Raw genomic sequence first — 27849 nt, forward strand, 5'->3', positions numbered from 1 at the left:
AACCAACTTGTTCAAATATCAGATGATCTCGCAGGTGATTTTGCAATAGTGATGCCACAGGGTGATAAAAGTCCTCTTGATGTAGTGATTTTGTGTCTGGGTGAAGGGAGGCAGCACGGTGGCTCAGTGGTTAGCCCTGCTGCCTCACAGTGCCATGGACCCAGGTTCAATTCCAGCCATGGGTGACTGTGTGGAATTTGCACATTCTTCCCCATGTCCATGTGGGTTTCCTCTGGTTTCCTCCCACGGTCCAAAAATGTGTTGGTTAGGTGAATTGCCCCTAATCTCCAGGGATGTGTATTAACTATGGGAAATGCAGGGTTACAGGGATACAGTAGGAGGGTGGTTCCAGGGATGCTATTCGGAGGCCAGTGTGGACTCGATGAGCTGAATGGCCTGTTTCCCTAGTGTAAGTATTCTGCGAAAAAAGAGAGGGTCTGTGGCTTGGGATGGAGATCAAGGCCAGAGTGATGATAGTGGTCTAGAATTCACCATCTGAGGGTGGGGAGCTCAGGGTAATCTCCTACATCCTAGCAAAGCAGAGATATCCCAATGGGGTTGGGCTGGAGAAGGAGGGGTTTGACTGAGTGATTGGGAGCCAAGGAAGGAAAGAAAGACATAAGTGAAGGAAGGTGTGTGAGTGAGTGGGGACTCAGGGACAGAGGCAGACAGATGATGTTTGAGAATGTTGGGGAAGAGGTCCAATGATTGTTTTTAATGCCTTGGTCACTTTTGATCATATTTGAACAAAATGGGAAGACTTCTGATGACAGATGAAAACTCATTCCAATATATGTCTTTTGACCTTAGATGAAGTTCAATGATTAATGATAATTTTCAAGTGCATTTAAGTTCACTTGAATGCTAAACAATGTTGAGATTTTTCTGGTAGAGGGGTCAGACACTATTAAGTTGTATAAACCTCACTTCTACCAACCTTCTCAAAGACAATTATAGTGGGCCACAAATGCTGGCTTTGCCAGCTATGTTTACACCCCATGAAAACGTTAGGAAAAATGTCAATGGGTGAGTTGGAGACTAGTTCTCAGTGTTAACCATGCAAAGCCACATTAAAAATGGTGGGTGGCACAGTGGTTAGCACTGCTGCCTCACAGCGCCAGAGACCCGGGTTCAATTCCTGCCTCAGGCGACTGACTGTGTGGAGTTTGCACATTCTCCCCGTGTCTGTGTGGGTTTCCTCTGGGTGCTCCGGTTTCCTCCCACAGTCCAAAAATGTGCAGGTCAGGTGAATTGGCCATGCTAAATTGCCCATAGTGTTAGGTGCAGGGGTAAATGTAGGGGAATGGGTCTGGGTGGGTTGCGCTTCGGCGGGTCGGTGTGGACTTGTTGGGCCGAAGGGCCTGTTTCCACACTGTAAGTAATCTAATCTTAAAAAAAAATCTAAATTTAATCTGACACTGCTCATATACTATAATCTCACTCTAATCACAAACACTGGGCATACAGAGAAGATGTCAGTGCTGGTTATAATCACAAGTAACAGCATTTTAAAAATTGATTAATAATTAACTCAACATTGTCAAGGGAACTGCTGATTATATTTTGATGCATATATATATTTAAAAAATACTGTCTGAGGGTAATGATGATGTGGATAAACTGCCTAGATTGCTTTGCTGTTATCAATTCAATCTACAATGTTGCGTTTTGTGCAAGATGGCAGTGTCATTCCGTAATTAAGTGAAGTCAGTGTCTGCAGAAAGTACAGACAGCAAACAGCATCACCTACTGTCCAAAAGAAAAGCTGTTACATGCAAAACTACTCGACCAGGTCCAGCCTAAAATCATTTTCCACTGCTGAGATACCGATGACACATCTTGGAAAATACTTTTTTCAGATTTCACCCGATTCATGTACAAGCTTCCAGCAAGATGTGCAACAGCATAATTAATTGTTACACCAATACAATGTCAACTTCACCCAAATAAACCATGATTTGGAGATGCCAAATTTGGACTGAGGTGTAAAAAGTTAAAAATAAAAATAAACCAGGCAGTGTTGTTTTATGCACATTGCTGATGTTCAGTGAATGGATTTTAAGACAGCAACCTGCTGGATTTAATGTAGAGTCACCACTGATCGCATGCATATAATTTGCATGTTGGACTGCAAATCAGGGAAGCAATTCCTCATCAACCTGTATTTCATTTCTTGCTTTCCTGGATTTTTTTAAGCAGAAAATTCAAACTCTGGATGTGGAAAGTATTTTGTATGTTTGTTTATTAAGGGTTGTTTTAGGTAAATGAAGAATCCAAACTTGAGCTAATAAGTGGCAAGTAGCATCCACACCACACAAGTGCCAGGCAATGACAACCTTCACCAACAGAGAATTCAATAAACATTGTCAACCCAGACATCATTGCCATTGTTGAATTTCCTGCTTTCAATAACTTGGGTTACCACTGACCAGAAACTGAACTGGACCAATACTGTGGCTACAACAGCAATGTCAGAGGCTCGGAATTCCACAGTGAGTAACTCACCTTCTACCTTCCCAATTCTGTTCACCAACCACAAGACACAAGTCGGGAGAATGACAGTGTCCTCCCCACCTGCCTAGATGAGAACAGTGAGAGCAATATTCAAGAAGCTTGACATCATGCAGGACAAAGGTGCGTGCTTCATTAGTACCCCCATCCACCACCCTGAATATGCATTCCATTTACCACCAATACACAGCGGCAGCAGTGCATCTCGTCTACAAGACGTACTGCAGCAAATCAACCAAGGGTGTCTAACAGCATCTTTCAAACTACAATCTCTACCATCTAGAAAGATAAGGGCAGCAGATGCATGAGAACACCACCTGTAGGCTCCCTCAGGCTACACACCATTCGACTTGGAACGATATCACAGTTTCTTTGTTGTTGCTGAATTGAAATCCCAGGTTTTCCTTCCTAACAACACTGCTGGCACCATGTACCAACCACACCATGAACTGCAGCATAACTAGAAGGCAGCTCAGCATCATCTTGTCAATTGCAATTATTGATTGGTAGTGAATGCCAGTCCACCCAATGATGCCCACTCTCTTTCAACAAATATTTAAAGAAATGAAAGGATGGACAGCTGACTGACTGATTCACTGGCACAATAAGCGACTGCTCACAACTCCCTACTCATTTTGCTGTGCTTAAAGCCTGTGTTAATTCACTGGAGAACCTACAAGGAAGGTGACATCACTTGGCTGCCACTGGATGTGTATCTGAGTGATCTGTAATACATTACCATTACGCTAAGGAGCTGCACCATATGCAGGTGCCATCCTCTTCAGGTGAATCACTCTCTGAAGAAATACTCAGTTTCATGAACAATGTTAATCCATTAATGATGGGTGAAAGCGGTCAATCTCCATTTGCTGTTGGTAAGAACTCACCATCTTCACAGCAGTCGGAATTTTACTTCCTCCTTATAAAACTTGATGCTGGACTTTCAAAGCAGTATCAGAAAAATAGTCAGAAACCCAATGCCATTCTTGGAGACTCTGGCACCTCTGGTCACAAGTTTCCATTTTTGAGATGAAATGTGGGGAGTGAGCATGAGGGGCACCAAATAACTCACCTGATCATGTGTCAAACAACTTGTTCAGAGGTGGAAGGTGGGCTTTGTGGCTGATTATTATTTCTAAAAATATGCTTTGAGATATTATCAGTTATCTCCTTTACAACGCTGAACTTATTATTCACCAATTTTTAAAACGTTGCTACTTGTGATAGCATCTTGGTCCCTCAGAAGCTAGCTGGCAACTTTTGAATCCTAGAGATTATTTATTGAGACCCATCTCTCAGGGATCCAAAATTGAGAAGGTAGCTCTTTCCCTTCTCACATGGTGGAAGCCATGGAGGGAGGGGTCTTGGAGGCAGCAGCAGGTGATGGCTTTCAGAGGTCACCCCTTTTTGTGTCTCTGATTGATCCCAAAATTGGGCAATTGCAGATACACACTCCCACCTTTCCAATCAACCCAGCAGGCAGGTTATCCTGGTTACCCAGTTGTGAAAGCAGTCACTTTTCTTGCCTGCAGAAAAGCAAATAATCGGGGGGGCTGGTGGGTGAAGCCCACATGTGGTTGTTAGTTGGCTACTCATGGCTGCTCATTGGTGGCAGGTCAGGAAAATGCGCACTGACCCTTCTCACACAGAAATCAATTAGTTAGGTGGCAAGGACAGGGTGAGTTTCTCTCCAGAAATAATTCTCTCAATTATTTCTCATTTTCATGAATGTTAATCTGTGCCACTGATTTGATTTGATTTGATTTATTACCATCAGATGTAACCTAAGTTTTGTGTGCAGCACAGGCAGATCATGACATACGAAGATCATAGGATGATTGAACAGAGCGAGGAATACAAGTTATGGTTGCAAAGGTGCATAAAAAGCAAGATCAATATCAGATTTGAAATTTGAGAGATCCATTCAGAAGTCTAATAACAGCAGGAAAGAAGCTGTTCTTAAACTTGTTGGCGCGTGTTTAAGCTTTTATATCTTCTGCTTGATGGAAGAGGGTGGAAGAGATTATAACCGGGGTACGAGAGGTCTTTAATGAAGTTGGCTGCCTTTCTGTAGCAATGAGAAGTGTAGATGGAGTCAATAGATAGAAGAAATAAATATGAAATAGTAATGTGGCTCAGGGGTACCACAAGTGTATTAGTGGGAGATGGAAAATGCTCCATTAGTGCCATAGCTTCTCAGAATAATAAGACAGAAGCTGGCCATTCAGCACATTGTGCCTGTTCCATAGGGGATACAATGTGAGACAATATGGACAGGATGTTGCTCCACAAAATGCAGAGAAGTTAACTTTGCATCTAACAGGAGGTGCTTATATATATCTTTATATATATTATATGTGTGTGTGTGTATATATATATATATATATATAAAATGTACTGCCAACTGGAATTAGTAATGGAGGCTAACATCCAAAAACAATGCAAATCACAAGAGTGAATATTTAGATGATAACACCAGTCATAACTTGAAATTTTTAAAACTTCTCATATAATGAACACTTCATTGGCATAGAACTGTTAATTTAATCTGGTACCAATGATCACTTTGATTCAGCCAATTCTTACATCAACTAAAGTGTCCCTTTTATAGATGTCAAATATGAAATCATAGCTTCCTCTCTCTCAGTACCTTTCCATCTGATTGTCTACCAGCTGTCTCTCTCTCTCTCTCTCTCTCACTCTCTTTATAAAAGTCCAAACAAGCAATACATTCATGAAGCTCTCGGATCCTAAGGACTGACATTGTTAGCAAAGCGAACCCTTGGCTGAACAGATTTGAAAATAATAAAGGTAAACCAAAATGTCACATCTTCCAGACAATGTACGGGTGCAGATAAAAGTGACATAGTATCTGCATTGTCAGATAAAAGGGATGCCATTAAACATGAGAATAATATCATTTGTTATAAATTAGGAGATGTCACCAAGTATTAGTGATAATCACAACCATGTGATCTGCCACTACAATGCACCTGTAAATTTAATACCTTCTAATGTCACAGGATCTGAAATTGTAACTTTTTTGTTCAAATACCCATTTACTTCTAAGTCTAATGGAATCATTTGTTTTGTTGTCAAATTAAACTTCATGTCTTCAAGTTTTAAATATCTCGACACAATCACCCTCTTCGATGCTGGTGTAGTTTTGAATGTTAGAGGGATTCATATTCACTTCGAATAAAGATCGTGTTCACAGGAGATTGCTGCTTCTCAGATATTTCTAAGACTCATCTCAAAAGGCCAAATTTTCAGGAGTTATTGTTACAGTAAGATTTCCTTTCATTTCCATCCTTTTTTCCACCTAATCATATGAAACTAAAAGATTCAGAAAGCTTAGTAACCCATACCTTGTGGTGACTGATGCCAGATAATCTGTTCATAACCATCAGGCTGGCCATTTTTGTTTATAACTAGGTCACCTGTTGCTTCCTTTGTTCTTACAGCTCAGGAAACACAATGACATATTGTTAATTGTGGAAGCCCTATCACGAAGAATTGGTGACCTACTTCAGTCTCCATACAAGAGAGAGTGGGACAACTACGACGTTTGGAACTGATGAGGCTAAGCAGCTACTTCCAGAACACAATATTATCAGTTGTTGTGCCCTCGGGATTTGCCTTTTCAATGGACTAATTTTGGCTCTTCTTCATTTCCCTTCAACAAATCAAATGCATAAAATGTCACAAGCATAAAAGTCCTGAATTGATATTATACATAGTGAATTTTACATTACTAAAGATAATGGAGAAAATATTTGATGGAACCTCAAAGATTGTAGTCTTTTATTAATCTTGTGCCCATTCCTGTGAGCTGTGCATTGTTGATGATTTGACAGTAAGATGTAACTAGTGTTAAATGAGTCTTTCAATGGCAGCACACCTCAACAGTGGGCCCACATTTGAGAGAGGCTAGCACTGCTTAAAACTTGCTGGTACCTTTTAAAGGGGTGAGTGTTCTGGTTGCAGCAAAGGCTGCAGCAAGAGGAAAATTACTAACTAATGGGGCAACAGGCAAAAGATATGGATACAGTGCTTCAAAAGTTCAATGCCCTCATGAAAGTCAAGTTCAGAAAATCCATCTTCAAATATCAAATTCTATCATACCACAAACTTCAGCCATCGCTCTATGCACCACACCATGTGAACTCAACTATCAACAATTTCTCTCAATCATGATACAAACCTTACAATCACTCACTCACCCTCACATACATGGCATTTCGACTAACCTCTCATTCACATCCTACATCTTGCCCACACACAAGCCATTTAACCCTCATAGAGATATCAGCAAATCCATCGGATTAAAACCTATTTCTGTATTTCCCTCTTTTTTTTGTACGACATAAAAGCAAATAACCAGAGGAAGCAGCTAACCGGAGGGGAGTAGGCATGGCTACAAGTTCTCAGCCTTCACGGAGCAGATGGAGCATTCAGCATCAATACAGCAACTAGGACCATTTAGGATGATGGTATTCTCATACCTAATCATGAGAATGCTGGTGATGCAGTATTGTGTCCTTACCTCTGGCGTGGATTTAGGCCACTCCTGCTTTAGAGTTGAGTGATAGCATCTCTGTACATGTTGATCAGAATATTTTCTCATGCCTAATATGCCCTCTCACATCCCAATTCTCCTTTAACCCAACAGCTCTTCTGATCTCTAAGATGTAAATGGTGTCAGCAAGTACTTCATGCTTTCCTCTTATCCCCACACCCCTTACCATGAACTTAGCCTTGTGTCTTTCCCTTTAAGAAATCTGAGGGCTACAACTTGACCAGGTCATGATGGAAGATGAAGAGGTGGTCAAGCAGGAAAACAATGATAAGGAAGAAACACAACCGCTCTCCTTACCACATAATGGGCACCTTAGAAATGGTTATTACACGCAGTGGCGCACTGAACAGAAGACTCCACACTTCAAGAGAATGCTGGTTCTAGATGGTCAGCAGGCAAGATTTGTGGGATTGACATATCTGTTAAGATGAAAGCCATATTTCACACTTTGTTAACTTCAACAATTGGAAAAATTGGAAAATGTTGGTTGTGTGTAAAAGCAGTGCTACATGTAGCTGACAGATTGCACTCTGCTACAAATATTGCCCACCACTTGATTGAACAATAAGCCAATTGAACATTGGTAAACTGGAGTACAATGGCTATCTTTAGCTTGTCATCTATTTGTGCAGAAGCTACATAAAGCTTGAGATGTCAGCTGACATGCCTTTTGCAGGAAATGAAAGTGTGAACAATCTTTCTGTTCATAGATCACAAACTTTGCTGCTCAGGCAGATGTTTTTCCAGGTTTCCAGATGATAATTCATCTCAGCAAAGGATTTCTGGCGTTCCAATGCCCTGTTAATCCCTTCAAATAAAGTTATAGGTTTAACAATAGCTGGAATAGAGAAGGATAAGACCAGGCATTGTAAAGAAAGCAAGGGACAATCTCTAAACTGTTAGTAATAGCACACTTTGTGCAGCTGAAGACAGCTATTTTTGACATGGTGTACAAAAGCAGGTGCGGTATAACTATGGACCATTGTCTGATTTGCTTTAAAAGACTGTTCTTTGCATGCTGCTTAAATTACAGTTCTGCACGGTGATTTTCCAATTACCTTCACTACAATGAAAGATTGCATGGTAGGAAAAATTGAAACGTAAACTTATCAGACATCTGGGTCGATCCCAGGGTGGGTGTTTTATCACAGGGAGTAACTCTGAAGGTCTATTCCTCCAACCAAGCTGGTCCAGTACTCGGTTTCGCAGGATTTTAACAATGACTTTTGATCTTTCAAAATAGTACCTCAAGTTTCTTTTTTTTTCATCCCTGCGTAGCTTTTTGGTTGGTTAGCAATAAAGTCTTGTAATGTTCAATTAGGTTTGATGAAATTGTTAGCCTGTGGAATTCAGTACCACAGAAAGCAGTTGAGACCCAAACAGGATGATTTCAAGAAGCAGTTGGATAGAGTACTTGGAGCTCAAGGGATCAAAAGAATTTGGGGGGGGGGGGTATGAAAGCAGAATCAGGCTAAGAAGTCAGATGATCAGATATGACCATAAGGAATGGTGGGACAGGCTCAAAGTGTTAAATGATCCTATTTTCTACATTCTACATTACTACATTTTTTTCTATACGAGCATTATGTTGTTAGGTATACGATTGGTCAGTCATACTAAAACTGTCAAGGCTCATTTGATTGACAGACAAAAAATGTTCTAGATGAGTGTGTAGATCAAAAGCACCTTCAATTTGCAAAGAGTAAAATAAAGGCACTCAAATTTGAAATAAAAATGGAAAATGCTGCAGACACTCAGCAGGAAGGCAGCATTCTGGGGGAGAGAAAAGTAGGGGTTAATGATTGGTTCTGATAAGGGATAATCAAACCAAAGTATTAATCCTACTACAGCCACTGCGAACGCTGGAGAAACTTAGCAGATGTGACATCACCTGTGGAGAGAGAAATAATTAACATTTTGATCTGGTATGATTCTTCAGAAGTGAAAGGTGTTAGAAAACTGGCTCTTTTTTATACTTTTGACAGAGGCAGAGGAGAAACAAGACAGCAGACATCACAGAGTCCCCAGTGCAACAGACAAGGGGGTTGTTATCAGTGGAGAAAGGGGCAAAAAGAGCTGTCCATAGGCTGTAAATTGAAGTATGAAAGGAAAAGAATGAGTCCCCGCTTCTAAGTGCAGAGTAGACAAGATAAAGCTGTAGGAGAAAGGAGGGAGGAGACAATGTAAGAAAGATGGAAGGTAGCCTTAAACATCCAAGCATCCTGGCTACATATACAAACACGCAAATTAGAAACAGGACAAGCCATTTGGCCCTAAAAGCTTTCTCTGCTGTCTTGCATGTGGCCTCAACTCCACTTTTCTGTCTGACCACATAACTATTCTTTAACAATCAAGAATTGCAAATGCTGCCTGCATTTGCTGGATTTATTTTGGATTTCTTTTATCTCATTCTCTCTTCATTTTATTTTTCGCTTCTTTTCTCTTGCCTCTTCTCGTTCAAATTTTCTTGAGCCTTTCTTAATATGCTTGTAAGAACATGTTCACCACTTTATCTTAACAGTTTTCTTTCATGCTTGCTCGACCACAGATTGACGTAAACCCACAGTGCGTGCCACATGAAAAGGTGGCAATGAGCAGTGGAAATCCATGAAGACCTATGACAAGAAGCTAAACAGAAGTTGCTCTAGCTAATGAAGGCACTAGTGGTACTTAAGTATAGGAGGAATTTCCAAAAGCATTTCCGCAAGCAATACAATTTTAGAAAAGACAGGACTGTGCACCAAGAATAAGATGCACACGAACAATTGATTTGCTGAGCGAAGGAATTCTGTAGGATTGATAGAAGGGATACCTGTTGGGCAGTTGTAATAATAGTGAAAGGACCACAAGATCTTTAGGGATTCCAAACACTGGTACATGTATCCCCAGGGCACAAAATGCATACACCTGATGGGAGGGGTGAAGGGATGTGGGAGAAATTGTCTCATAGATCTTTTCTCAATCCTTACACTTGTGTGTGCTCTTGCATACTTGCTTTTTTTCTCAAATTTTCACAGTAACTTGTTGGATTTGCATGAAAGTAGGAGCTGAAAATTCTCAATCATTAACATTAACAGCACTGTGGGTTAGTTAAATGAAACAGGGCTTTTGGTTTGGCAGCAGCATTTAACTGGGTTTAATGGGAAGGTGATGGCCTAGTGGTATTATTGCTAGACTATTAATCAAGAGACTCAGGTACTGTTCTGTGGAACCATCTTCAAATCCTGCCATGGCAGTTGGTGGAATTTGAATTCAATAAAAATCTGGAATTAAGGATCTAACAATGACCATGTTGTCAACTGTTGAAAAAAAACATTCTAGTTCACTGATGCCCTTTAGGGAAGGAAACTGCTATCCTTGCCTAGTTTGGACTACATGTGACTCTAGACCCACTACAATGTGGTTGACTCTCAATTGTCCTCTGGGTAATCAGGGATGGCAATAAATGCTGACCCAGCCAGTGAACCCCACATTCCGTGATTGATTTTTAAAAAGTCCTTTTGATAAATGCCACTGCAAATTGCTTTGCCAAGTGTGTTTAATATTAAGAGAAAGACTTGCAATTGACATTACTAACAAGATCAGTATGACTGGACTTTATAGGAAGCAATGGGGTAGTTCACAATCAAGCTTGAATATTCCTTGGTCCAATGTTCAGTTTTTAAAAAGTCGTGCTTTCTGCCGTCCAAGTATTCTTCCCCTTTAGTAGTATCCATTCTGCTATCTTCCAAGCTGTTACTTTGGTTTTTATACAATGTCTTTTGGAAGGAATTCAAATTTCTTTATGTTTTGAAAGTCGATATTTTATTGAGAAAGTCCTGATTTATCATCAGTAACGTTAGAAACTGAGTGGTCTAAGTTGATAATTGGCATTAAATCCACACTGATCCCACTTTAGATTTGAAATACACAATTTGAGTAAGAAACACATCATTAAAACGTTAAACATAATCTAAAATGTTACAAGAAATCTTACAAGAAACAAAATGTTCAAAACAACTGTTAAGCAAACCTATTTTTAGGTGTACCTGACATGAAGCATAATAGAATATCTAAAAATGTGTAAAAGGAAAGAAAACTCTCTTAAAAAGACAACATATTGTCAATAGCAGATACAATGGTTACAAGCCTGAAAGACAGTCAGTTCTGAGAATTGCGGTCACCAAAACCCACTTGGGATAAATTGGCTCCTGGGAAGAAACATTCTTGTATATTAAATCTTTCTAGGATAGGTAAAATCGGAGAGGGTTATCAAAATTGCAGCAGTAACTTGACTGTTAATAGGATCCGTAGTTCAAAATGACATTTCAGGCTTCATAAATTTAAGTGAAATTGGTGGTAGAGGTACAATCTATACAAAGTGAATTATTAACAGTTGAATCTGCTACTTTCTGACAGATGTTGTTGTCCATTCCACAGATCTGTCTTAGGCATCATAACAGATTGTGCTCCAACCAATATCCCCTTTAAAATGCTTATGTGTGAAAGTTGATTTTCACATGCATTTATTGAAATTAAATCAGTCGAAGAAATATTCCCAGCACCAAACATACATGGGCCATGGCAAGAAAAGTTTGGTGTTATGTCCAACAATGAGCTTCTCAAAATCAAGAGCACAGAGTCCCACTTTCCAACTAAACATTTGATGGCGAGTGAAGATTCTCACTTGTGAGAAGCAAAAGCCTATCTACGTTGATTATCACTCATTAACAGCCTCATTATTATGTAATTTCATCTCATTGTCATGCAGAAAAATAACAAAGATCTGCACATGCTGGAAATCAAAAATAAAAACAGAAATTGCTGGAAAACTTAGGAGGTCTGGCAACATTGTTTTTTAATAGAATTCTTACAATGAGGAAAGAGGCCATTTGGCCTATCGGGTCTGTACTGACCCTCTGAAGAGCATCCCACCCAAATCCCTCCACCCCATCTCCATATTAATCATGGTTAATCCACCTAGCATCCCTGGGCACCAAAGGGGCAATTCAGCATGGCCAGTCCACCTAACCTGCACATCATTGGACCGTAGAAGGAAATCAAAGCTCTTGGTGGAAACCCACACAGACATGGGGTGAACATGCAAATTCCACACACAGTCACCCAAGGCTGGAATCGAACCTGGATTCCTAAATCCATGAGGCAGCAGCACTAACAATTGAACTATCATGACTCCTGCGAGAAGAAAGGTCACTAGACCAGAAACATTAATTCTCCTTTCTCTCCACTGATGCTGCCAGGCCTCCTGAGTTTCTCCAGAAATTTCTGGTTTTGTTGCATCATTATGCAATTTCGTATTCTCCCACCTGACAGATTAAAGAAGCCATCAACAGTTCTTGACGTAAAAGTCAGAGCAGTTACTAGTGACTCTAGCTTATCACTTGCTCCTCCACCAATTGCAATTCAGGCAGCAGCCAACAGCATCTCAGGTACCCCATGGCCACAGATATTGGCATTTGACATGTTTCAGTCTCATTGCATAATCATAGCATATCTTAAATCTATTTATAGTGTATGTCTGCATTTTAATGCTGATCTTTGGAGCATACTAGCATTTTTCATTATAATGCTGCTCCCTCAAAACTTCAATAAATATGAGGTGGTGCATTTTGGAAAGGCGAGTCAGGGCAGAACTTATATACTTAATGATAAGGTCCTGATCAGTGTTAGTGAACAAAGAGACCTTGGAGTGCAGGTTCATAGCTCCTTGAAAGTGGAGTCACTGGTTGATAGGATAGAGAAGAAGGCATTTGGTATGCTTTCCTTTAATGGCCAGACCATCGAATATAGGATTTGGGAGGTCATGTTGCAGCTGTACAGGACATTGGTTATTTTGGAATATTGTGTGCAATTCTGGTCTCCCCCTATCGGAAGGATGTTGTGAAACTTGAAAGGGATCAGAAAAGATTTACAAGGATGTTGCCAGAGTTGGAGGATTTCAGATATAGGGAGAGGCTGAATAGGCTGGGACTGTTTTCCCTGGAGCATAGGAGGCTGAGGGGCCACTTTTAGAAGTTTATAAAATCATGAGGGGCATGAACAGAGTAAATAGATAAGGTCCTTTCCCTGTGGTGGGTGAATCCAGAACTAGAGGGCATAGGTTTAGGGTGAGAGGGGAAAGACTTAAAAGGGACCCAAGAAGCAACCTTTTCATGCAGAGGGTGGTGTGTGTATGGAATGAGTGGCTGGAGGAAGTGGTGAAGGCACCCGAATGGGTAAATTAATAGGAAGAGTTTAGAGGGATATGGGCCAAATGCTGGCAAATATGACTAGATTAATTTAGGATATCTGGTTGGGATGGACAAGTTGGACCTAAGGGTCTGTTTCTGTGCTGTACATTTCTATGACTCTATAATTTTGCACCCACTGCACACAATTTGCACCAAACTCATGGATTGGACCAGATGCATCTCAGAGTTCCTTGCTTGCCCTCTTAGAGCTCACTCACTTTGTGTCTATTTCAATGCTCACGACATCACTGCTTTCCTTGTGTCTTTGTGTTTTGCTCCCTCAGCCACTGTTTGGAGTCTCACAATTCTTCTGCTTTGCATTGTGTTTCAGTGCAGACCCAAAGCCAGGTAGCTTGTCATGGTCCATCAGCAGTCCATAGTCAAGTGGGTTGAAATGTTGCTGAATGTCAGCATATTACTTCAGTCTGACATCTCACTATGTGCCTGTCACATACACAGCAAACTAACTGAATTTGCACTAATCGAATAGCTGTGCCTCAAAGTCTAAAGGGAGTGCTCCTCAGTCAAGAGAAGGGAGTCATCCTTCAGTGAAGGGGCTGTGAGACACAAGTCATGGGCAGTCTTCAATATGTAGGGTTTTGGGCACAGTCAGCTGACTGATTGGGGCGTTCAAAGTGAGGGCCTGTATTCTACAGTCCAGAGAATGGACCACAGTTAGCAGTATGAGTCCAGTGCAATCAGTCCAGTTGGGGAGCTTTGGGCATGGTCACTCATCGTTCGGGGCTGTCCATCGTTATTGCTCAAAAGGGTGGACATGATCAGCCCTTGCATCAAGGTGTGTTATCGGGAGTCAATGCTGCAGGAAGGAAACTAGAGAAGTTAATTATGGAGTTTGGAGGTAGCATGATGAGATATAGAGGGGATTACAATTGAGCAAAGAGGGCAACTCAATAGATAAAGGTGGGAGACAATAAAGCATTGAAAGAAAAGGGGGTAATGTGGGAGGGGTATCATTGGGAGTCACCAACACCACGGATTCCATTGCAGAAATAGTGCATGACTGAATCTGGCATGTTTACTCGATATGCCTCAGATCAGGGATTGAAGTGTGGAGATGAAGACTTCAGTAGATGGGGTTGGGTGAGGATTTGGGGAGGTTCAAAGCCTAAGACATTGATTAGATTAGATTAGATTACATTACATTACAGTGTAGAAACAGGCCCTTCGGCCCAACAAGTCCACACCGACCCGCCGAAGCGAAACCCACCCATACCCCTACATTTACCCCTTACCTAACACTACGGGCAATTTAGCATGGCCAATTCACCTGACCCTGCACATCTTTTGGACTGTGGGAGGAAACCGGACCACCCGGAGGAAACCCACGCAGACACGGGGAGAACGTGCAAACTCCACACAGTCAGTCACCTGAGGCGGGAATTGAACCCGGGTCTACAGGCGCTGTGAGGCAGCAGTGCTAACCACTGTGCCACCGTGCCGCCCACATATGCCACCGTGCTGCCCACAGGGAGGGATCCCAAGATGGGAATATATATATATATATATATATATATATATGTGGGGGGGTTCACCAATTGAAGGAGGTTAAGCCTGAGGCTCACTGGTTTCGTTCCATTGTGCTGAATATAACGTGCCCATTGGAGCTAAAAATGGTTGTCACCATACCTGAGTAAGTGCTACATTTTGAGAAAGAGGGGTCTTAAATTTTGAGTGATGTGAGGCCATTCAAAGGGCAACAGCACTATACAATGACCCTTACTTTGAATTAGAATCACTCCTCTATATGCTGTATCGGTATCTGTATCCTCCTGTGTGCAGTCCAAATCTTTGCCCTAAGCACTCTTGATCACATGATGCACTGTGAGGAATCAGTCCCATTAATGGCTGTGATTTGCATTGCAGTTCAGATCGATGAAGACCCACCAAACTCAAAAAGTTAACTCTTTTCTTCTCGCAAATGCTGCCAAACATGATGAGTTTCACCAGCAATTTCTGTCTTTGTTTCAGATCTACAGCAACCACAACTTTTGCTTTTATTTTAGCATGCCTGAGACAGTTGGGCCCCAATGGTGTTACTGCAGTTCTATGGCCTTTGTGTCAGTTTGCTGAGTGCCCCGAAAACATGCCAGTTGCTCCTGTATCTGCCCACGCATGTCAATGTTATGTATTGCCAACAAGACTGGATCCTCGTGTTGTTGGCAATTAGTAACAGGTTAAAGGGTGATGGGGAGCGAGCAGGCAAATGGAGCTGAGGTCAAGATTAGATAAGTCATGGTCACAATAAATGGCAAAGCTGTCTCAAGGGGCTGAATTGCCTACTCCCTGTCCTAGGTCTGATGGTTTTTTTTTACTATAGAGATAAAGGAAATGCTCTTTTTACCTGCAGGTTGTAAATGAGAGAATACATCATGAACAAGGAGTAGGAATTGTAGCATGTTAAGAATAATTCAGATTAGAGATAATAGGAGAGTGCCACAGCAATGGACGATGTCTCTTGGTTGGCAATATAAGGATGTTTCAGGAAGTCCATAGGACCAATGCTGATCCTTGTTGGCAGGTGCCAGAATCCTCTCTTTATAGCGGGAGAGCAGTTGAATGTCAGACACCTCACCACCTATCCTGTCTCTTTCTAGTGAAGAGGATGGCCCTTCTCTACACCTTCCCTTTCTCTCAGACCACCAGATCTCTGCCTACAAAGTCAGGTGTCAATTTCTCCTGAGTCAATAAATGGTGGAGCTGGAAAAAGCATACAATTCAAGCAGCATCAAAGCAGCAGAGTAGTCGACATTTCAGGTCAGAACCTAACATCAGGATCTTTCAGTACTCCAGCTAATTTCTCCTGGACTACCATATCCAAGGCAAAGGTCTCAAACTATGCAGGGCGGCAATGGTACGTTCATTTGGGTGCACAGCAGCCTTTTAAAGATTTGGCTTTGGTGGCAGGGATCCTGGGATATCCCGGTAATAGCAAACAATTCTGCCTACAGCACGTGAGGGTATCTGGCTAGTACCAGTGGCATAGTGACGTGGCACACATCAGATAAGGTGAATTTAGGACAATAGTGCAAGAAACGCTCGCCAGGCCTCATGGAGAGAAACCCCCTCCATGAAATCTAACAGAAATGACAGTTACCTGATTCATGCTAAGATTCAGCCCAATATATTGTCAGCACCTTTGAGTAGATAACAACTTCAAACAATCACCTATAACCACAAGCATTACACTTTATTTATTCCTTCATGGGATATGGGTGTCACTGGCCAGGACAGCATTTGTTGCCCATTCCTAATTGACCTTGAAATGAATGACCATCCAGACCATTTCAGAGGGTGGATAAACCATATTACTGTGGGTTTAGAGACATAGGCAAAAGTGAGGGCTTAGAGACATGTAGACCAGACCATGTAAGAATGGCAGATACCTTGCGTAAAATGAACATTAAGGAAACTATGTGGATACTTACAACAATAATTCAACGGTCACCATTACTGAGATCAATTGTATATTCCAGACTAGTTAGCTTAATTTATATTCCATCATATGGAATGAAAAATGAGTAAAACCTGCAAATTCTGCACATTGCCCGAAACTCATCTTGTGTACTTCAAAATGGAGTGCAGTAATCCATTTCCAAGCATTCCTGTTTTTTTCTCCCCATCTGGGTAAATGCTATGGTGGAATTTGAACCTATGTCCCCAAAGTATAACCCCAGGTCCCTGGATTGTTGGTCCAAATGCATAGCCACTGCATCATCATCTGTCTCATGTCTATGCTTGAGCACATAGCCACATCTATAACTTTAATGACATGTAGCACTATCAAGTCATTATTTAAGATATACACGTACATTGTAACCTGTACATTTTTCCACAATGTTTGGAAATGAAAGGGGTTAAAATTTAAGCTGTCTGTTGGTAGTGGTATATGGACAGCTGGTAGCTCAAGAAGAGTTCACGAACTAAGTTAATTTTGAGAACCTCTGGCCTGTATCACTTACAGCACTTCATAAAAATATGAAACCTTTTCTCCAGTTCTGCTCAAATATTAAAAATTTCTTGCCAAGAGCTTGAGAAAAAAATCCGAGTACATTCACACACTCAGCCCACATAGCCGAAACTTAATCTCAGGAACAACATTTAAATAGAATATTGTTACTTCAGACAATTTGCCAAAAGTTATTATTTGGGAATTGACACAGCAAAAATGTTTGGGGTGGATTTGATGGCTTCCTCAATTGACAACTGTGCCTGAGGAGACAAAAAGACTGTGTAAGTTATAGAATCTCTTTTTCAGGATAAATGACAAGCTTGTCTCTCTCCAATGATCTTTGGATTAACACTTCCCAACTCTGATGGCTGTTCACATCCAGACATTTTTCTCTTGATCTTGTAAAGATGAGGGAAGGGATGGTAGTCAATGAACATAAATAATATACTAATTACATCACCATAGTTTAATTTCAAATTCCCAGTCACAGTACCCTACAACAATAAGCATATATGTGGACTTCAACCTATCCTAGTCCCACAAAGCTGAAGGGTTTTAAATTTTTATGAATAGATGGAGTTTGAGGATACTATTTTCAAGGCTAATTCATCTGCAATGCTAACAATTCAGATCTGAAATACCAGGCTGATAAAGCAAATCAAAGACACTATGCTGCCTTCATTAAGCACATTTCCAAATTCCAATTCCAAGTGCATATGGTATTCCCCAACTGGTAGTTGGTATAGTATCAGCAGATGACTATATGCTATTTATATTTTGACAGTCACAGACATCCCAATGACAGTAAAATTCCTCTTTTTTTTCATCTCTGCAAGCTGGGAGGCTCAACAACAACTGGAAGCAAAACTTGTCTTGGGTAATGACATAAATGACTGAAAACAAATTGAAGCTAGTCTTGCTTCATGCTCAATTTCTTTCTCAATTAATTGAATGGAGAGCAAAAAAGGCTTACTGCTCATGATGAACTTAGCCTCCATTAAATCGAATATAGAGTTGCAAAGAGTTCAATAATTATTCAAAACATAGAGCAGGAAGAAACGTGGTACTAGAAGCTGGTGATTAACATTCTAAGAAAATGTTTTCTTATCCACTACAGAACAGTGAGAATGTTTGATTCCTTAAGTTGCTTAAAGTATATTTTAATCACCCTTTCCTTGTAGATGGGCATTGCCCATTTAGGGCCCATCCCTAATTACCCATGAAAAGTTGGTAGTGAACCATCTTCTTGATCTGCTTCATTCCATGTGGTATGATTATACACACAGTGCTTTTTTGGGAGGATGTTCCAGGTTTTTTGTTCAATGACATTGAAGGAATGATGATATATTTTTAAGTGAGGATGTTGTGAGACAACTGCAGGTTGTGGCAATGCCATGGGCTTGCTGCCTTTGCCCGTAAACTTTATGGGTTTGGAAAGCACTGTCTAAGGAACATTGGTGAGATGCTGCAGTGCGTTTTGTAGATGACACACACTGCTGCTACTGAGCATGGTGGCAGAAGGAGTGATTATTTGTGGATGTGGTGCTAATCAAAGCAGACTACCTTGTCCCAGATGGTATCAAGTTCTTGAACGTTGCTGGAGTTGCACACATTCAGGCAAGTGGGAGTCAGGAAGTGAATTATGCACTGCAGGATTCTTAGCCTCTGGCCTGCTCTTGCAGCCACAAAACTTATGTAGGTTGTCCAGTTCAGTTTCTGGTCAATGATAACTACCAGACGTATGAAGGGAAAGCTATTAATTTGATGTATTTATTGTCTCATTTTACTTTATCACCACTTTGAACAGAATAGCCAACAACTGTCACAGAGACATTTCTTCAGTGGCAAATTATTTGCTTTTCGCCATCTAACAAACTAGCACTGTTGCTTCATGTTAGATTTTTCAACCTACTATTGAAGTTACTCCTCCGTGCTTCATAAAATATAAAATCAAATACAATGAATGCAAAAAAAAGTTTGATTGACAGAATGGAATATTTAAGCCAATAAGAATTCAAGAATTGCATTCCTGGGGCAGAAATTTGTTGGAAGATCTTGCTTTTGCTTTGGGCAATCAGGTAGCTCAGGCATTCCAGCCATCACTTTTCATTTAAGTTCCAAAGCAGTTTAACACTCAAACTTTCTTTCTTTGGTTGGATGAATCTGATTGATTCTCACTGAGGCTATACCTGAGAGAAGCATTCCACTGTAGACAGAAAGAAAGTGGTGAAAACAATGACTATGGAATTATAGTTCAGGTTGACCAGAAACAGACTAGCATCAAAAGGAGCTAGGGAAAAAAAGTTAATTATCCAGCTCAGAATACTTTCAATGTACAAGCCAAAAAAAAAAGCATTGTTTTAATATTTATTAGAAATTGCAGTAATATCAGTGCATATCATTGCTGCATGCTATCTCATCACTTGCTAACCTGATCTTCAGATTTGTGGTTCAAGACATCTCCCAGTGGCTCCTCAGGATAGCTTTCCCGACGGATTAACGTGAATTCAGGAAGAAACTCTGCTCCTTCTACCAATACTGCAGGTCCCTGTAATCCAAATGTTTAATATAAGGTTAATGTTTATCACAGTAAGGATCATCCCTTGTCAACTGCAAACATCAAACTCCCAATTGTCAATAACTTCTCTTTTTATACAAGATGACACATTTTGCTTTTGTTCATTCATGGGTTAGGGATGTCTCCTGCAAGGACAGCATTTTTTGCCCATCCCTAAATGCCCTCGAACTGCTGCTGTCCGTGTTTTGTAGGTACACCCACAAGACTGCGAGGAAGGGAGTTCCTGAATTTTGGCCCAGCCACTACATCAGTCAAGTGGGGGTATAAATAGCATATAAAACACAAAAGAAAATGTCTTTGTGCTTGTAGAAACTTGGCAATATTTCCAACAGCCTTGCATCAATTTTAAATTATTTTGTATTCCTTTTCCAATCTGGGAAGGAAGTAGCCTCTTTATTTTCCCTTTGACATGTAAAGTGTCTCTAATGACTAGATTAGATTCCTTACAGTGTGGAAACAGGCCTTTTGGCCCAACAAATCCACGCCGACCCTCTGACAAGTAACCCACCCAGACCCATTTCCCTCTGACTAATGCACCTAATGCCACAGGCAATTTAGCACGGCAAAATCACCTGCACATCTTTGCGATTGTGAAAGGAAACCAAAGCATCAGGAGGGAGCCCATGCAGACAAGGGGAGAATGTGCAAACTCCACACAGGCAGTCGCCCAAAGCTGGAATTGAACCTGGGTCCCTGGTGCTGTGAGGTAGCAGTGCAAACCGCCAAGCCACCATGCTGCCCCTAATTCTAAAACTAATCTGCCATAATTCTAGGACATTAGAAATTCATGCAATTTTCTTCAATCACATCAATTTAACAGTTCTGCAGCTTGATGAATACAACATCTGTGAGTGTACAATGTTACACAACAGCTAGAAGAGAACAAGATTGTGCTTTGTAATGATATTCAACTAAGAATCTGTAATCTCTAGATGGATAAGCTCTTGCACAGTCCAAGTTTCAACATGTAATTACTATTTTCTACAGATTGGATATAAGGATATACATTTAGTTAGCCTTTCAAACAATTATAAACCCAAAGAAAGTGGTTCATATCAGTGACATATCAGTTTAAATAACAGTAATGCACATAAACATATAAGAGTACTGAGTTGGGAGTAATTCAAAGCCTCAGCAAAAGAAAATAATAAAACAAAATAAAGAAGCACTTCAGAACTTACCAGTTAGCATAAAGGTGTTCTACCTTGGCAGTAAACATTATGGATGAAGCTCGTACCAAAATTATATCTATCATGCTTACATATGTCAGAAGACACATGACACCAGGGTATGGTCCGAAGGGTTTAGTTAAAATCACAAGTTTTCAGAGCACTGCTCTTTCACCACCTGATGAAGGAGCAGTGCTTCAAAAGCTTATGATTTTAAACAAATCTGTTGGACTATAATCTGGTGTCATGTGACTTCTGACTTTGTCCACCCCAGTCCAACACTGGCACCTCCACATCATGGCTTACCTATGTGGTATGGGATTTCATATTTCATACAAATATGCTGTCATAGCTTTAGAGTTTTGAAAATTCTTAAAGACTGAGTGGAAGAAAGTTTGAAGGACATCTGCTCAGATCAACAGTTTATCTGATGATTAATCTCTTTGTGAAACCACTCTGCTGTTTACTACTGTCCATATTCAGCCATCACAAATAATATTTCAGCTATAAAACAACAATTTGAATCAAACTAGAGGTGGAACCATGAATCAATTCTACATTTATTTACAAGGTAATTACATGGTATCTCCTCAGGGGTCAGTTAGGTCAGTTGGCTGGAAGGCTGGTTTGCAATGCAGATTAATGTCAGCAGCGTTGGTTCAATTACTGCACTGGCAGAGATTACCATGAAGGACTCTGTTTCTCAACCTCTCCCTCACTGAGGCATGGTGACCCTCAGGTTAAGTACCACCAGTCATCCCTCTCTAATGGGAGAGTAGCTCTCTGGTCTGATATGATGGTAGCAACTTTCCCTTTTACCTTGCAAACAAACAACTGAACTAAGACATCACCAGATCTTCTCATTTATTACCTTTACAATATCAATCAGATCAGTTTGATTTCTGGGAATCCCTATCAAACAAATGATTTGTCGAAATTGCATTTTGTTCAAGCCCTATACAAGTTACAGTCTATAAATAAAAGTTCAATCATACCATATGTGCAGAAACAAGATTCCATGTTATACAGAATGACAAAATAGGAGGGGGTGAGGGAGGTAAAGGAAAATCAATGCCATTGAAAAGAAGTAAAATGGATAGAGTGAAGATAATAGTTGCTGAAAATGAATGTTGAGTTGGTGCTAAATAAAAAGGAAGAGTGGCAGAATTGGTTGGGGGTGGGGATAAGCAGTTAAAGTGCTATGACGGTGTTGTAAGGTGAGAATGGACAAACTGACAGTAGCTATGTAACCTGAAGTCTCTGTGACCAACCAACTTGTCATCCTTTCCCTTGTACATTATCTTTGCAAAATGAGACAGGACACTGTGTTTCTAATGTGAGATGATTGAGGTAGAATGTAGATGTTCTTTCATGGTCACCGGGTCAAAATTCTGGAATTTCCTCTCAAACAGAACAGTGCATGTATCTATGCCAGATGAATTGCAGCAGTTCAAGAACGTAGCTCACCACTATCTCCTGAAGGGCAGTTAAGGGTGAGCAATGAATACTGGCCCAGAGCTAACAACAGAAAACATGAGGAATTGAAACCATCATTGAAAATTGAAAGAGGATGTGACTTTTATATGAGTGTTGTCCAGTTTACAGTACTGCATATCCAAGGTAGTCACATAATATTCAAGGGTAATCAGCTATGATCATTTCCAAGGAGTTAATTCATACTAATTCAGTCTCATAACAATTGTTGTTACAAACAGACTGATGTTTTAAAATATGAAGAACAATTTTTATTGGTGATCCAGCTCCAATTTGTTCATACTGTTGCTACCAGAAGGTTCACAGAATTTGTACTGTACGCAGATCTCTAATTGTTTGAACATAAGTTTGCAGTGCAGGATCATTGGTTTTGCAGGTACAGACACACTAACAGGGACCGAGGTAAATTGGAAACATTAGAATCTGCTGGTGATGGATTACTTTTGCATGGAATTTGGATTTCAGAGTGTACAGGTCTCACTCTATCTGGATTCCTTTGCTGCACATTGTATAAAATCTACAAGATTTAAGTTATAGCAATTTACTGTTTGTTTGACCTCTTTAATCAATTTAACAAAGATAGTGATCTATACTTTTTGCATTCTCCAATAGTTTATGGCTTACCACCAATTTAAAAGATTAAAAAAAGCATTAAAGTGTATAGATTTATTAGGTATTTGACCCCAAGTTCTGAAAAAAACATTAACATTTTTTGTTTTGTGACTTATTTTGGAATTTCAAAGTTTATTCATATTTAGCTTACTTCATTGTTAATCAGTATGAGAGAGTGTGAAGTATGTGATTGAATTATACAGTTCAATTATACACAGTCAGTCAGCTGTGTCTCAGGGAGTAGCAGTCTCCCTTCAGAGACACAAACCTATGGGTTCAACCCTTCTCCAAGGACTTGATTGTGTAATTCATGATGACACTTCCTGTGTAGCACAGAGATAGTATGTTCTCCCTGGTGTCCTACCCAATATTAATTCCCTCAAACAACATCACAAAGTAGACAATCTGAACATTATCATTGTAGCTCGCTGCAAGCAATTAACTGCCACACTTCCAGCTTTATAGTGTTAAAGGTTGGGTATTGCATGCCCCCAACAGGTGTGCTTTTTTGAAGCAGAGGTATGTAAAACCATGTCAGGATCCCAGCCCACTACCTTCCCATCCATCCCTGAGCTCACCCCTCCCATAAGACAAGGAGCTATATTGACCATCCGCCACCAAATGTGAAGACATAATCAGGGGTTACTTGAGCCTGCCAAAAGCTCAAGTGACCCCAGTATTGTACTGGACACACCATAACATTGTCAACATTGCCAAGCAGGCATGAATGGACAGGCCTAGTTTTTATAAACATGGGTAAAAATATCTGGGCTCTTGTGGCCATGCCTCTGGGACATATGTCCGGGTTCAAGTCCCACCTGATCCAGATGTTGGGGATTAAAAATATCTAAAGGTGGTTAAGAAGTGAGTTACAATCTTTGGAAGGTGCTCTTTACCAAAAGATGACAGCATGCCCTTTTCTTCCTATATTCTTGGCCTTTAAAACCACCTTAGTGGCTAAAGTGGCAGAATGGGCAGAATGTAGTCATTGGCCATCCCCCGCCACCCCATATGACCCTGTTATACTTCCCTTCCACTTCCAAAGCAACTCACCGAATTGTCACCATGGGTAAACTTCAGGAGTCTTTGGAGGATGAAAAGAAAAACTTCTAACAACCGAATACAACTCTTATTTACGCACACTTAATATGAAACTAAAAACTCCCTATTCATGAAACACATTCAAAGCTTTCAAATCTCCTCATAAAAACATACAATCTTCAATTCAGTAGCCATCAAAAACAGCTAATCTTTCAAAACTGTCTCTAAGCTGCCAATCAAACTGAACTCAGAAGGACAGAAAGTGAGGACTGCAGATGCTGGACAGTCAGTGTCAAAGAGTGTGGTGCTGGAAAAGCACAGCAGGTTATGCAGCATCCGAGGAGCAGGAGAGTCGACGTTTCGGGCATAAGCTCTTCGTCACGCATTAGTCCTTAATTTCTGTTGAAGGGCTTATGCCCAAAACATCGAATCTCCTGCTCCTTAGATGCTGCCTTACCTGCTGCGTTTTTCCAGCAACACACTTTTCCACTGTGAACTCAGAACATCCTGTTAAGATAACTGAAACTTTGGAAAATCTGCTAAACACTCAATGATATTAGGAAACTTCAAAAAGACCTTTTACAAAATTTTAACAAACTTCAGACCAAATCATTTAAGCAGATCTGTCCTTCAAGAGCATATCCATCAACTCCCTGTATTTGTAGGTCACGCATTGCAGGTTAAGGGCACTGCAATGGCCAAAATGGGATCTGTTTTAAGACAACACAGAATTCAACTGGTCCTGCAAAGTGCACGTTTCCAGTCTAGGTGAATCATGTCAAAAAACAAAGTAATGTATCAGAAATATCTGCAATGTTTAAAGGTTCACAAATTGAAGTTTGCTTCAAAATCACAACGAGAGAAAAAAAATCATTTAAATGGCAGGCAGCAAAAATCAAAGTTTTGAGAACAATCCAGCAAACATAAGGAGAGCAATCTACACCAAGTTAAGTGAGACAGTTCTGATATAATCAGGGAAGCCTGCAAACATGGAAACTTTGGACTCGGAGACATCAGAGGATTCTGCTCCTCCAAAATAACAGGGCAACCTTTAAAAACAAGACTACTTAACCTGGTTGTGAAGCGGTTGAAGTTTTATTTAAAATTGGTTGTAACTGATACAAAGGCTATACCACTCGAACACACAGAAAATTCTGTTTTCACAAATAGTTAATCAATGAGTCGGTTGAACGATTGATAAAGAGGTGAAACCAGTGCAAATAGCTGCTTTTTCATTTGATAATGCTTATGTTTTGATTATTTTGACAGTTATGAGAGAACAATGACTCACAAGCAATCTTTCCATTTGGAATATTTTTCAAATGTATGTTCTACACATGGATTAGATATTAAACACAGAATTTTTAAATGTTATGATCACTCTTTGATAAAAGTGCATACTATAGAGATCAACAAGGAGTCAAGCAAATTGATTTCAGTTATGTCAGTGGTAAAGCCCATTACAATTGCCAACCACACCCTGGCAAACACAGCTTGCGGAAGGAAAATTGTAAATGTTTGAAGAAGCACCATAGTTCTCAACCTAACTAAATCTCTATTAGGTAGGTTATTGGAATAAAGGAGTTGTTTCTGATATGGGCTTATTTAAGACAAATACAGTATGAGAAAATGGAAAATTGTTAACAAATCGTGATCCAGGAAATAAGCCTATTCATTCGAAATCTATGAGAGCAAAAAAACTATTAGAAAGGAAATACTAAAAAGAGCAAAGTCATTAAATTAAATCTGCATACTTCCTAGAAACATTGTTGTCTCTAATGAATTTCTTGGTATTCCTTTGGAGTGTAGCAAAGTTTTCAGAGGAGAGTAATTTAGTGAGTATTTTATATCTTAATTTTCAGAAGTTGCTTGCAGAGTTTTCCAACCAGAATCATGTCAAATTACTTGGAATCTCTGATGACATTTTAAAATTATACAATTGATTTGCCAGCCAATTATAACTAGAATACTTTTTAATTCAATAACACGAAAGGTTATTTTTGTGATTATTCTTATCAGTTTTTTAATTACCTGGACCATTGCTTTTTAAGATCCAATCTGCAGATGATACAAGCTTATTTGGATATAATGTTGTGGCACAGATGTTTAAAGGTATAGTTTAAAGGGTGAGAGTGACTGAGCAGCTGGGCTGATTCATATCAAATGGTGTTTCATATTTTCTTCACGTGACTAATTTTTGACAGTGTTGGGAGTTATCAAGTGAAAACAAAGTGGTTCCTCATGGTGCTAATGATTGGTTGGACAGGTAGGAGAAATAGAGATGCCCCTAGACTAATGTAACCATCTTTCAAGGGATGAAATCAATATTAGTTGAGGCATGGGAGCATCTCAACTAAAATGGAATATACATATTTAAAATAAAATAAAATCAAGTTTCCAAAAGTCTCGTAATAGGTGACATATAAAAGTCCCAACATTGGCACTAAGTAAATAATCATTAACATTTTCAATAATGATCATTGGTTCACAATGCAGTCATATTGTCTTTTGAAAGATAAGGAGAACTTTAAAAGTATGAGTGTTAGCATGTTTTACCTATCATCTTTCATTTTAGCATGTAACTTTAATTATGGTTACAGTTCCAGCTCTTGATGGTCAACAGGAACACAATGAACCGAAAACCCTCCTTCAGTAACCAGTCTACAATTCTAAGTAGTTGAAATAAGCATAGTGGACTCAATCTTTGAGTGACATTGAGTGGTCTGATTACTTCTCAGTACAACGATGTGCTGTTTTTAGTTTGATTTAACCCACAGCAAATCAAAAAGAAATGCTGACTATATGTGAACTAGCACTTGTAACCAACTTAATAGTTCACAATTTAACACACAAGGCATGAATTAAGTTGGAGGTGCGTTGAGGAAGGTGGTACATCTGTTGTGAAGCAATTGCTACAAATTACAAATTGTGACAATCCTTTCTGTGACACAGACACTAAATTCGTGCTCATTTTCAAAATAAATCAGTCGAGCCGTGGAAGGTAATATAGTTGCAATCAGTTTCAAACTGTTGCACTGATCTTGAATTGAATCAAAGAAGTGTTTTTCATCTTGACCCATAATGGATTTTCTCACACTATTCTCTGCAGCTCATCAGTTCTGGTTCATGCTATCCCTCCTTGGAGTCTCCCTCTCACTATCTTCCAATCAGAAATGGTAGAATTACTTACCACTGCTGGGACCTGCTAGAATTCCCAGTGCCAGCCCCATTTTTAATGACCAGCTGTCCACCAGGCCCAACGTTGCCAGCCCAAGAATTGCCCTTCCCAGCGCTTATAGTTGAGAGGGAATTAAAAATAAATGTTTCTGAGGGCACATAGCTGGCACAGCTGACACATCATTGCAAAAACTAGTACAATAACATTTGTATATGGATTGCTATTTAAGAATCGAGCTACACAGGTTACCATCCTTAGCATCATTCTACCTTAGAACCCTATCTGAGGGAGTGTTACTCTTTATCTCATGCCCAGTGTAATCTAATATGTTCTCATTGTTTAGTTCCACTTGAAAGGAGAACCTGAAGTGCAAGAAGTGAACTTGTTTTTCAAAAAGAAGTCAAAGAACCTTTCAGAACCACTTTCTAAATTACATACTAAGTAGAACTGTGTACTGTGTAATATACACCAGTTTGTTTAATACAGT

At 40.0% G+C, this 27849-nt stretch overlaps 1 protein-coding gene across 1 annotated transcript in view; it reads right to left on the minus strand.

Moving 5' to 3' along the window:
- LOC122563665 (ADAMTS-like protein 1) overlaps nucleotides 1-27849 on the minus strand; it is a 571728-nt gene that overhangs the window by 428816 nt on the left and 115063 nt on the right. The window contains exon 2 of the mRNA XM_043717704.2: nucleotides 19722-19838. Within this exon, the coding sequence (XP_043573639.2) occupies nucleotides 19722-19838 (117 nt within the window). The remainder of the gene's footprint in view (nucleotides 1-19721; nucleotides 19839-27849) is intronic.

This window comes from Chiloscyllium plagiosum, unplaced genomic scaffold, assembly GCF_037043375.1.
Source record: "Chiloscyllium plagiosum isolate Xiang-an unplaced genomic scaffold, Cpla_swu_hap1 HiC_scaffold_2, whole genome shotgun sequence".
Taxonomy (NCBI): Eukaryota; Metazoa; Chordata; class Chondrichthyes; order Orectolobiformes; family Hemiscylliidae; genus Chiloscyllium; species Chiloscyllium plagiosum.